This window comes from Neolamprologus brichardi, chromosome 7, assembly GCF_056152115.1.
Source record: "Neolamprologus brichardi isolate AB-2024 chromosome 7, ASM5615211v1, whole genome shotgun sequence".
Taxonomy (NCBI): domain Eukaryota; kingdom Metazoa; phylum Chordata; class Actinopteri; order Cichliformes; family Cichlidae; genus Neolamprologus; species Neolamprologus brichardi.
Window position 1 is genome coordinate 36,544,370 of NC_142110.1, and position 12,356 is coordinate 36,556,725.

The 12,356-nt window shown below is 41.7% G+C and overlaps 1 protein-coding gene across 2 annotated transcripts in view; it reads left to right on the top strand.

The window, feature by feature from the left end:
• LOC118453508 (NACHT, LRR and PYD domains-containing protein 3-like) overlaps positions 1 to 12,356 on the top strand; it is a 454,485-nt gene that overhangs the window by 353,920 nt on the left and 88,209 nt on the right. The window contains exons 7-8 of one of the 2 annotated variants that reach the window (XM_087843551.1): positions 2,030 to 2,209; positions 6,311 to 6,484. The exons of the other annotated variant lie outside the window; for it this stretch is intronic. Of the exons in view, the coding sequence (XP_087699677.1) occupies positions 2,030 to 2,209; positions 6,311 to 6,484 (354 nt within the window). The remainder of the gene's footprint in view (positions 1 to 2,029; positions 2,210 to 6,310; positions 6,485 to 12,356) is intronic. 2 annotated transcript variants of the gene reach the window in all.

Here is a 12,356-nt window from a genome sequence, read left to right on the forward strand (position 1 = left end):
TCCAAATCCTGCTCTGAGACTATCAGACAGTAGAGGCTTCCAAAGACTGCTCAGCTCTCAGACTTACTTAAAGATGCTGGTGCTGTCCACAGATCAGCTGACCTGCTGGGTCTCCATGATCAGCTTTGTTTCTTGGAGATAAAGGCTGAACCCTTTAGAGCTTCAGTTCTCCAGAGCAGCAGGATGTCTGAGGTCTGCAGAAACACAGAAACACAGCAGCTAAACATAGTTGTTCAAAGAAAACGAGGTGGGAGCTGCTGATTCCTGAGATTTGATACTGGATTAGCTTCAGTAGTTATTCCCATCACTGCTGTAGGAGCTACATTTAGTCACAGCTGATTGTCGTCTTTGAACAATCACAATGACTACTTGACAGGGGATTTCTTTAAATCACCCTGTAGTTCTTCAGCTAAGACACCTGAGTTAGGAAACACAAACACTGCAGTTGTCTTTCACTCGCGACGGCAGTCATGGACGCACGACCTGCGTCTCATCACTGTCTGCGTTCTTTATTTATACTTTTCTGTGTGTGTGTGTGTGTGTGTGTGTGTGTGTGTGTGTACAAAAATAACAACGTCACTCAGAGCAATGGGTTTTTCTCTTCTCTAAATCTAACTGTTCTCTGAAGACAGGAAGCGGTTAGTAGCTGAATAAGTTCATCGCAAAAGTTATTAGGTGAAAAGTTACGTAGACATGTAGATTGCTTAGTGATCAATAAAAAGCACATTTCATGAAGCTGATCACATTATATAAAAACAATTTTCCTTTGACACTACTGTTGTAAAAAACAAGCACACAAAGAACCAATGAGAGTGTAGAACAGGATAAAGCGCTCCTGTGATGGAGGCAAAGAAATGAGCAGCAGACAGCCGTCTACATGTTGTAGTGGTTTACAGTCACCAGGGGGCGCCGTCACAGCCACGCAGTCAGTGGGCTGCTCTGCTTATGCAGTTGTTGGTGAAGCTGAAGTGAAAGCGAGTGTTAAAACAATGAAAAGTGTCCACTGCAGCCTCCATCTGAGCTTCTAATGCTCTTCTTGTTTGATCCTCCATGTTTGTGCTGAACGCTGCTGTCGCTCCCTTCTCTGTTCCCGCCCACTTTCCAACCAATCAGCATTGGAGCGTGCACAGCGTCGTCCACACTGAGCTTTGTTGTGAGTGCGTGGACTCGTCTGCAGAACATTTTCAGTACAATAACCAGCTGTGCATGCGCCCCAAGCAGCAGCTTCAAGCTCACCTCAAAGAAGTTTAACAGGAAGGACGACTCGTCCATCACGCGTCCAGCTGTGACCGTGTCCACAGCAGAGTGTCAACGAGGCTTCATGCTAACACGTACACATGGAGCTAATACCGCCACGAGCAGCTGCTCAGTGGATTTGGAGGAGAAATGTCTGCAGCTTCTCACAGGCAGTATGCAGAATGTGGATCTCCACAAAGACTGTGGAGACCTCATCCCAGACTCAAAATCAACACTTGTCTGCATAAAACTTCTCACAAGTTCCCGTCACAAGTGTCTTCTAAGTGAAGCTACCAGGTTCAGGTCCAGCTCTGTTTATCTGGGGCTGCAGTAGATGATCCTTCCTCACAAAGCAACACAGACACCAGATATGCAAACACAGCATTATACAACACAACCAAGAGATCCAAAGAATTTTCTCTGCATTTCTGTGGCTGCTGGAACGAAGCTGTTTGAAACCTTGTTGTTCTGCACTTTGGGACCTGAAGAGGAACCTGAACCTCTGTGCAGAGGGTTCAACGCTGAGGATTCCTGTTCAGTTTTTTTTATTTCACACGGCAAAACTTGACAACTTTATTGTCAAGTTAAATGTACAACTTCAATGTGAAAAATTCATTTTTTTTTTCTCTTGTTTGTTTGAAGCTGCTTCCTGTTGGCTTCAGCTGTTTGGAGTTTCCATTTTCTAAACTTCTACATTCTGAACCTTCTTCAGCTCTGAACAGATGATGAAACACTGAATGATTTCAAGCTCACACTTTGTCTAATAAACTTACATCTTTCATTTTTTATTCAGATTGAAGGACTGTGATTTGTCAGAGATCAGCTGTGATTATCTGGCAGCAGCACTGAAGTCCAACCCCTCGTATCCCAGAGTGCTGGACCTGAGTGGAGACTACAAGAACCTGCAGGATTCAGGAGTGAAGCAGCTGTGTGTTCTTCTGGAGAATCCACGATGTCGATTTGAAACTCTCAGGTCAGTCACATGTTTTAGTTGTGCTGAGATGAATATGATGTGAAAGTTGTGCTGACACTGTGGATCAGTAGGCCCACACACCTCTATACAGGAAGTCTGGTTCTACTCTTTGTAGAACTTCTGATTCCTGATCCTCTGAGTCTGACTCAGTAGATAATGCAGAGTTCTGAGCTGATGTGGGTGAGTGGACTCAGGCAGCCTGACAGTCTTGATGTCCAGGTCTTCCCTGCTTGTCCTGATACAAACAAACCTGAGTATCCTTGCAGGTCAGATTTTATCAGTCACACCTGTTAGTGCAGCTCTCCTCTAGATTGTAGTGCTTGTTAAACTAGGATGATTTTAGGAGCCTGGACCGCAGACTCCAAGGGAAGATATTACTTGGAAAGGCCAAAGCAACCTATTAGAGGTGTTTGCACTAACATAGATAAATACTCAGATTTACACCTTTAGTGTCTCACAAAGGGTTGAAAAGTGAATGTGCACAGAGAGGTTGGTGGTGAGATGGGCACTTTCAGCACTGTAGATTAGGGCTGCCACGATTAGTCGACTAGTCACGATTACGTCGACTATCAAAATCGTCGACGACTGATTTAATAGTCGACGCGTCGTTTGAAGCTTTGTAAGATCACAAAAGATGCAGGAATAAGTAGTAGGATTTAAGAGTGTAATAAGGGACTGAAACAGAAGATGGCAGCACTGCATGTACAAGGATGCCAGCTACCGTTAAACCCCGAAGAAGAAGCAGCTGTGTCCCAGAATTCATAGCGCGGCCCTGCTCAGTTTACAACAATGGCAGAAGGTAGTTAGTTTTAATATTACTCTTATTATTCTTTCTGGGTCACAAAATAAACGTTTAACATATTTTCAGGCGAGAATGTAGCTGTGTAAACCTCAAATATCTGCTCAGTTTATCAAGACACCACATATTTTCAAAAGCACTCCAATGTTTTCGGAGACATCCGTTACCCACTAGCTCAATAGCTAGCCGGTGGCAAGGCTCACTAGAGCCTGTGAGAACACCGGACTCCCGGCAAATCGTTTTCAAACCCACCGCCGTCACAAATCACTTAGATAACTTAAAAATGTTATTGTTTGGCTTTTTTCAGTCTTTTATTTGTTCCTGAGTAAATCGGTTTGGCTGAGATTAAAGTTATAGTTTTTACACAGCTGAATAAACGTCAAGCAGACAGCTGATTATCAAAAGTGTGAGATGCTCGAGAATATACTGCGGTGTCCTGTTATATTTTAGATAGCAAGGAGTTTATTAAACTTCACCGAAATAATCTGCAAATTTCATTTAAATTCAATAAACTATCATCTTGTCTTTATTTTTAGTTAGCACATACCTTAAACACTTAAAGCTATAAGCTAATGATCGTTATATAAGAGCAGATGCATGCTGGTGCAATAAGCTGTATGTTTTACGTCCAATGGATGATGATCTGATTAGTCGACTAATCACAAAAATAATCGGTGACTAGTCGACTATCAAACTAATCGTTTGTGGCAGCCTTACTGTAGATGTGTTCCAGCTCAGTGTTCATGGAAATAATCTGGAGAGCAGGATTCCTTGATGAATGTCACATCTTCTTAAAGTTATAATCCACAGGGAAAACTCTGAAACTGTCGATCTGATATCTACTCAACCAATCAGGTGTTTACATGCCCTTCACTGATCTCCAGCTTCACCTCATTATCAGTCTCTCTTTCACATCTGAATAATCTTCACTTTACATATTAGTCAGTTCAGATTTCATTAGCACGTTCATTTTAGCATAATCCATTTTAATCCTTTAAGACCGGTCGGAGTGGGCACGCTCCATTTTGCCTAACTATTTTTAATCCCTATAGAACCGGAACCTCGTAAGCTAGAGCAGTATTTTTTTTTTTTGCATATGAAACCGGAGGAGTTGTACTTACATCTTATGCCATCATCTTGTCCTCGGTCACGGTTTCCTTCCACATATAGCTTTGCAAAAATTGCATAAAAAGCACTTGCAGCAACAAAAACATAATCTTCCAGAAACACGCTTTTCTGATCCGATCAGCTGTTCATAACACTTCCTACGTTGGAGTAGACGTCAGTGCGAACTATCGCATGTCCGCCATTACCTGCCCGAAACCGGAAGTGATGTCATTTTTGTGGAAAATGTAGGGTTGTTTTTTTTGGGGTTTTTTTTTTACCTCCAGGGCCTTATAAGCCTATACTGGCATTTTTAAAAGTTATTTTTTACTTTATGACTTTCTGTGTGGTTTCTGGGATGCTTAGGACTCATATTGCACTGCTGGAAATAATTTATTTTGATGCATATGCTGCTTTTTTGCAAATTTGCATTATAATATTTATTTTCGTTTTTCCTGCAGTGTATAAAAATTGGTGTATTTCAAAAATAAAACTATGAAGACACTCACAATAAATTTCCTGTGGTGGGAAACTATTTTGTGCAACTTTTTTGTATTTACAGTTTTGAGGGATAAACCTCTTAAATTTCTCTAACTAGAAATATATGTAAAAAAAAAAAACAAAAAAAACAAAACAAAAACGATTTTCAAGTTTTTTTGTAGTTTATTGCACTTTTTTTGCAATTTATGTAGTTACTATGGACTTAATGCATACATATTATTAAAATTTGGGTTATAAGGGTTGTATTGATGTATAGCAACTTGAAATGCTCCCAAAAATGGCACTACAGGTTGTGAAAATATGAAGATAAGCTCTAGCGGACTTTGTTCTATGGTAGGTCTTAAAGGGTTAATCCAAACACCTTTCTCTTTAAACTCTGTCAGTCACAGTATATCCAGTACAATCCTCTTTTTCACTGAGTCACACACATTCAGAGATCAGAGTGTCCTGTGTGTGCTCTCATTCACTCACACTCACTGTCATATGGCTGAAGTTTGTTTGTACAGAGGCTAACCTCAAGAAATCACATGATAGGGTGGAGCTGGGTTTCACAATGAGCTCACCCGAAACCTTGGCTGATTGTGACCTACACCCATTTTCACACCTTGGCTCGTGTGATCAACAGGGGGTTCATGACCCCCTTGGCGGACTCTCCCACAGGGTTAAAATCTGGGACTCTCCACCATTTGACCCTAGAAATAAAGAAGCTTCTTGGATGAGAGGTGAAACGTCTTCAAGAAACTTAAAGAAGTCCAGATGCCTTTTTTTCTTCAAAGCTGGAATTAAATGAGTCCAAGTCTTCTGCTGATTCAGCATCACATTCATCTTTGCTCCTTGCTCTGTATCCCCACCATGGACTTCATTCCTTTCCAAGCCAGCCTTGAGTGTCCTTTATTCAGCTCATCCTCTGCTTTACTTTTAGACCTGATTTTAGCTGCTTTATCTGTCTTTCAACAAGTTTCTGTGCCTCAATCTTTTTCTTCTCTCCCTCATAACAAAACAGCTTCTTCTGACTGAGAAGATGTTGGAGTGATTTACTAATCCAGGGCTGATTTTGGGGGAAAATAGTTCCTGTTTTCAAAGTAATCCCCCATTTTTCCCAGAAAGAAATGCAAGTAGAAATAAATGATCTAAGTGAGAACATGAGCCTTTAAAAAGGCTCTTCTGAGGCTGCTGCCAGTGGTCCAACCCTCCAACAAAGCTCTGTAAGTCAATATGTGATCATAGCTTTAGTTTTTAAATGTTTATTCTAGTTAACACAGATCAGGTGGGAACTCAAATAAAATATCAAAAATATTAAGTGGTCATTGGTACTCAGATGTTCAATACTGAATACATTGGAGCACAAATTGTCCACATTTCTGAAATATTTCTGGGTGTAACTGTTACCAAAGTGCAATTTAGACCTGGCCTGTGGTTGTTATCTAAGTGATAATCATCAATTCTACTTAAAACAAATACAAAATAAAGAAATTTGACACATTTTGTTGATATCAAAAGCACACTGAACAATTCAGTGTTGTTTTACTGCTGTTCTCTCTTCACTTCTCCTCCTCTGATTCTCTCCACATGTTGCTCTGCATAAGTGCTCAGTTTCCTGAAAACAAGGAGATTAAATATTGCTAAATATAATAGTATCTCATTACACTTCAACATAAGTGTTTTATTTTTGTAATTGTTTATCTGTTATTTTTCAGACTGAGTCACTGTGACCTGTCAGAGAGAAGCTGTGAAGCTCTGTCCTCAGGTCTCAGCTCTCAGACCTCTAATCTGAGACAGCTGGACCTGAGTAACAGTAACCTGAAGGATTCAGGCGTGAAGCTTCTGTCTGAAGAACTGAAGAGTCCACACTGTACACTGGAAACTCTCAGGTGAGATCAAGCATTTTTCTTTCATCAACTGACAGAATTAGCAGATTAATAATAAGGCAGTGCTCTAATAAGAGGAGAAGTGGAGGTGTTTTGAAGGGCAACATACTCTTATGTTAACAAGACAGGAAGTAGTTCCTGGGAACTGCTTCCTTTGTTATTGTCTAAGTAGAAACATGATGGTAAAACAGTGAGTTTGCAGAGGTGAATCCACACCACACAACACAACAATGCTGTTGCGTGCTGAAAGCAGACTTCTCACAGATTCTGAGACTGCAGGTTTCATCACTGTCCAACCAAAATTCACTGAACCAGCAGTAAATGAACGTCCAAAACTACGCTTCATGTTTAAAAAACAGATGATCAGGGGGATTTGTGTTTACATCTTTTTTGTGTAATCTGTTCACCTGCTGTTTTAGCTGTTTGGTGGTTGTTGAGATGGTTTTGTGAACTTTTAGCTGAGATTCTGACATTTCTGTAGATACCACAAATGTCTAATTACTTTGTATAGCATGAATGGCCATAACGAGGTTTTTAACAGTAAGAAAAGTTGTAAAACTTAAGAAAATATAGTTAAAAGTCCAAAACCTTCTACGTCTGGTCGCTTGTGGTAAGGAGCAGATCAAACGAGTAAAGAATTACGTTATAATTATAAATGGCTTCAACAGCACATTCAGGTCTGTGAGACTCATTCAGACACTGAGCCGTGGCTCTGTGCTATATGCACATATTTCTGCATCTCTGCAATTCAGACACACTTTGTATATAGTTTATTTTATGTAGTATTCAATACTGAACTGTACATTTAGTCTTTTTAAAGGCAGCAATTCGTATTCAGTGTTTTCATAAAAGCCTTATTTTTATCCATTTACTGCTATTAGGAAGAACACACGTGAGGTTTAAGACCTGGACGAGTTTGAAACCTTTTGTCCTCCACAATGGAAAATGGGTGGAAATAAAAATGGGTCTCACTTTAGCCAGCTCCTAATTTTATCAGTTCTACTCTCAGCGTCTCCTGTATATCTCCTATATAAATTTTGCACTCAGCTTTGTGGTCTCCAATATCACTGAAATGCAGCCAGATGCTGCTCATTTTGCCTTTTCACTCTTTCCTGACACGCTTGCATTTCAATACAGCTCCCATTTCTCTGTGTACCTGGTCTATACCACTACCCTTGCTGTCTATGGGACATGTCTTCTTTCACATAATGGTATGATCCCAGTCTGTCTCTTAAACCACATGGTTTACTCATCAGAATAAAACCTCAGCCATGCTCACATTGATTATCAGCAAGCCTGAAAATTCATCAATATTTGGCATATGAAATTATCTCAAGGGCTGGATTTGGCCCACGGGCCATATGTTTGACACACCTGGTTTACACGGTTTGGTATTCAATGTACAAGTGAGTTAGCTCTCAGCTAACTAGCAGACAAGCTAACTGCTGGGACTGCGTCTTTCTAACAAGAGCGTCAGACACTCAGACTGGTTTTCTTTGTGGATGATGATGTGTTCTCACACTGATCCTTCATGCTGATGCTGCCATCCACCCACTGCTCCTGGATTCCTCATCATCATCTCCATCAGCCCTCACAATACTCCACCTTCATCAGCTTCATGTTCAGGAGCCTGGATGGACAGTAATTCTTTCCATGGGTTATGGTGGGACATTGAGAGCTGAAGTCAAACAGAAGTGAGAATGAAAGACTGATTCATTTCTATTTAGTCTTGTGATGTGCAGCTTTGTTCAGAGAATTAAGGCCCAGCAAAGATTACTGAGTCATAGAGTCACTGATGAAACCTGTGTGCTTATAGAAACTGAAACCAGATGAACCAGAATAGAAGGACATTAAAATGAAGTGTCAGCTACACAAAGGCAAAGCTATTCAGTTGTTGCTGTGAGTTATTTAAATGGAGGAGTCAGACTTTAAGCTGCTGGACTCAGTCACTATATCCTGTTCTCCTCATAGAACCTGGATACACAGACTCACCTGTGACACAGTGACACACAGTGTGGGCTACACACACATTAGAAAGTGGATCAGTCAAACTTGTGCAATCATTTGTTGTACTTGGAAACCATGAACACTTTGCATCACATTAATGGCATTGTTACAGCAACATTCAATCATGAGTTCAAAAGAAGTGTATTGTGTAGTTATTTTAATAGTACTGCAGTATGAGAAGTGCAACATTCCGTGTGCAGAAACAAATCAGGTGCTTTCTAACAGCAGTGTTGCCTTTAACACAGCAGCAGTTCAAATATTTCTGTCAATCTGAGCTGAAACATGAATCTAATCAAATATCAAATCAAAGTTCTTTGCCTCTGCCAGGACGTTAACATTTGATCTAGTTTTTCACAAAGTTCCCCTCAGCGTCCAGAGCCACCAACATACCTTTAATCAACAGCAAGTTAACATTTATAAATGTGTGTTTTCAGAACAGGAAGCAGCAGAACTGTTGTTCTGTTATCAGGGAGCAGCACAAACGCTCATCAGCTCATTTACTGTGCAGGGACTTTGAGTGTGTGAAGTGTGTGTTTGTGCTGGATTTCCTTTGGAGAATCTCAGTCAGAAACAAGACAAAGAAAAACTCTTTCAATAGTCCAGGTTGAGTTGACAACCTGAACTGCATTTATCTTCCTCTGACTTGACATGTTCTTCCTCCTCTGCACCGAGCCAGCTGCTAAGACTCACAAGCTCATTGACATTTTCTGATGATAAAGAAACTCTCTTCTTCTGTACAATATGAGCAGCAACAGAGAACAAGCTTTCACAGGTACAGATGTTGCAGCTGTGGCCAAGTACATGTGCTGCATGTTTGGAGCAGCACTCTAATGGACAGGCCTCTGTACTGATGGTGGGCTCTGCTCTGTATCCTCCACACTGTTCTCAGCTGAGTCTTCCTCCTGTTCACAATCACACTCTGATGAAGCACCAACAGGGCCAACTCTTTCTCTGGTGGCTCGGATGTTGTTGCTTCCACAGGTTTCCCTCCAACAACCCTCTGTTCCTTCAGTAAGTTCAGTAAGATCTGGGTAAACACTTGAGCTCCTTGAATCTGGCTCCAGTGCAGCAGCAGTTTTCACATATACAATGTTGGCATTTTGCTTGCGTGTCTCCAGGTCTGTTCTAAATGTAGACTTGAATTTGACCACGTAGGCGGGGTCATCATCTGAGCTCTCCATCACCTGAGAGAGATGACAAAACACAGAATCACAGAGCATGAAACCAACATTTCTCCTCCCAGAAGTTCAATCACAGACCTGCAACAGAAACAAGAATCAAAGATTCAAATGACGCAGAGCATTCATTTACTTATATCCACAAACATATCCTCTACATATTCAAGCTGTATTTACACACACATACAGAGGCTGTTTGTCTCTCACACACAGACAGGACACTGAGAAATACATCATGTTAAATATACCTGCAGGCTTCCAGCTGTGCACTTTGTCCCTGTTGTGGGGGCGACCGTGGCTCAGGGGGTTGGGAAGCATATCTGTAACCGGAAGGTCTCTGGTTCGATCCCCGGGCTCTCTGTCCTGGTCGTTGTGTCCTTGGGCAAGACACTTCACCTACCGCCTACTGGTGTTGGCCAGAGGGGCCGATGGCGCGATATGGCAGCCTCGCTTCTGTCAGTCTGCCCCAGGGCAGATGTGGCTACAACCGTAGCCTCCACCAGTGTGTGAATGTGAGAGTGAATGAATAATGGCATTGTAAAGCGCTTTGGGTGCCTTGGAAAGCGCTATATAAATCCAATCCATTATTATTATTATTATTGTTAGCTGTGATTGCCATGGCAACCTTGGTGTTGTGTGCGATGCAGGGACATGTTCAAAGGCAGACGTCTGGCAGCAGCATCATATTTGATGCACTATCTGTACTGAGTGTGCTGACTTTATTTCAAATGTCCCACTGCTGTGCAACATGAACACATGTTCTGCACGTTTCTGTAACTCCCAGGTAACCATGGTTACCCAGCCACGCCCAGTAGTCTCCAGAGAGACCAACAGCAGGTTCATGTTGTAACACCGTGGCTTTCGTAGTCTCTCCTTTTTCTACAGCTCATGTGTTCTTCTTGTGATGGTGCGTCTTGAGGCTCATACATGCCGTCATTTGTTGATCCTAAGAACGTTCCTCAGACCGAATTCTTCAACAACACTAATTGGCCTGAAGTTTGTAGCTACTCACTTCACTGTGGCGTTTGTTAGCTTGTCTTTCTTTGGTTTATCAAGACTCCTCCCACAAGCTGATCCAACGTAGTCTGCCCAAGCCTCCCACCTCTGTTTGTTTGGGTGGTTTGTTTGCTGCCATCAACAGCGTGTAATGCATTTAAGTGATACTTCAGACTTGAAGTACTACGGTGATAAAAAACTCAACTTTGCTTAAAAATAACTTTAGTTGTATCAACACTGCCCTCTGGAATAATTAGACTTTTGTGTCAAACTGATGTGATCTCCATGTTTTCTTTGTTGGACTGTGGGCGAGTGTCAGAACTGAATGTACTGAGTAACATGAAGAGTTTAAATATGTGTCAGTTCCAGTTTTAGAGCTCTAAAATGCAGCTATCATGTTAGGAATAGACAGGAACACTGAGCACACTGAGGTCAAATCTTTATTTATCCAGTTCATCTGTAGGCTGTGCTCAGTCCATCCATTTAGTGAAATGATGTTTAAAGGTCTTCTTGTTCTGTGAGCGTGCACAGATCCTGAAGCAGAAAGCCTGGGTTAACAGAGAAATGATCTTCACTGTGATGATGCTCATCATCTCTGTCTGGGATTTGAGGTTTTGTCAGAGCAGCAAAGAAAGCCTGGCTATGTTGGACTGGGTGTGGAAGCAGCTCCCAGTTGAGTTCAGGAGACAGACACCCTCTCTACTTTGAAGACCAGCTTCAAACTTTCCTTTTTGATAAAGCTTATAGTTAGAGCTGGATCAGGTGACCCTGAACCATCCCTTAGTTATGCTGCCATAGAGATGGATAACAGAAAGATTGTTGTTTTGTGTGTCTGCAGCCTGTCAGGCTGTCTGATCACAGAGGAAGGCTGTACTTCTCTGGCCTCAGCTCTGAGCTCCAACCCATCCCATCTGAGAGAGCTGGACCTGAGCTACAATCATCCAGGTGACTCAGTAATGAAGCTACTGTCGGCTGGACTGAAGGATCCAGGCTGGAGACTGGACACTCTCAGGTATGGAGAGAATGTCTGATAGAGGAGGAAGAGCTGGAAACATTTCCTTTGTCTTTCACTCACTTCCTGTTTGTTTCCTGCAGATGAGACATGAACAATCACACATGCAGGGATATTTTCAGGGACAGACACACTAGTCTAGCTGGATAGTACATGGATATTTATGTAGGGGGTCTCCAAGGAGTCTGTTTGCAGGAACATTAATGATAACTGATAAGTCATGTTGAGAGTTTCATTAAAAGTAGACCTACAGTTAGGTCCATAAATATTTGGACAGAGACAAAATTTTGTAACTTTAGATACACTTTATTAGGTCACAGGTGTACTAAACCTGAGATAGTGGGCACTGTATACCTAATAAAGTGTCAGCCATGTGTATGTTTCCCTTGCTGTATGTCCACAGTCTCAGTGACACTGACAGAAGGATGAAACAAGGCTGTGAATCATTTTAGTCTGTGTGTGTGACAAAGAGCCAGACAGGAGCAGCTAACATTTGGAAATGGAAGCTTACTGGAAACTCTACATTCACGGCTGAATTCACAATAGATTTGTTCTCAAGTGCACATTAAGCAGCTAATGCTAATACTGTTTTCCCTTGCTTTCTACAACTTGAGCAGCTATTGCTAAGTAGGCCACTTTGGTCTGCTAAGGATTTGTGTGACCATGATGGAAACTCTGATAA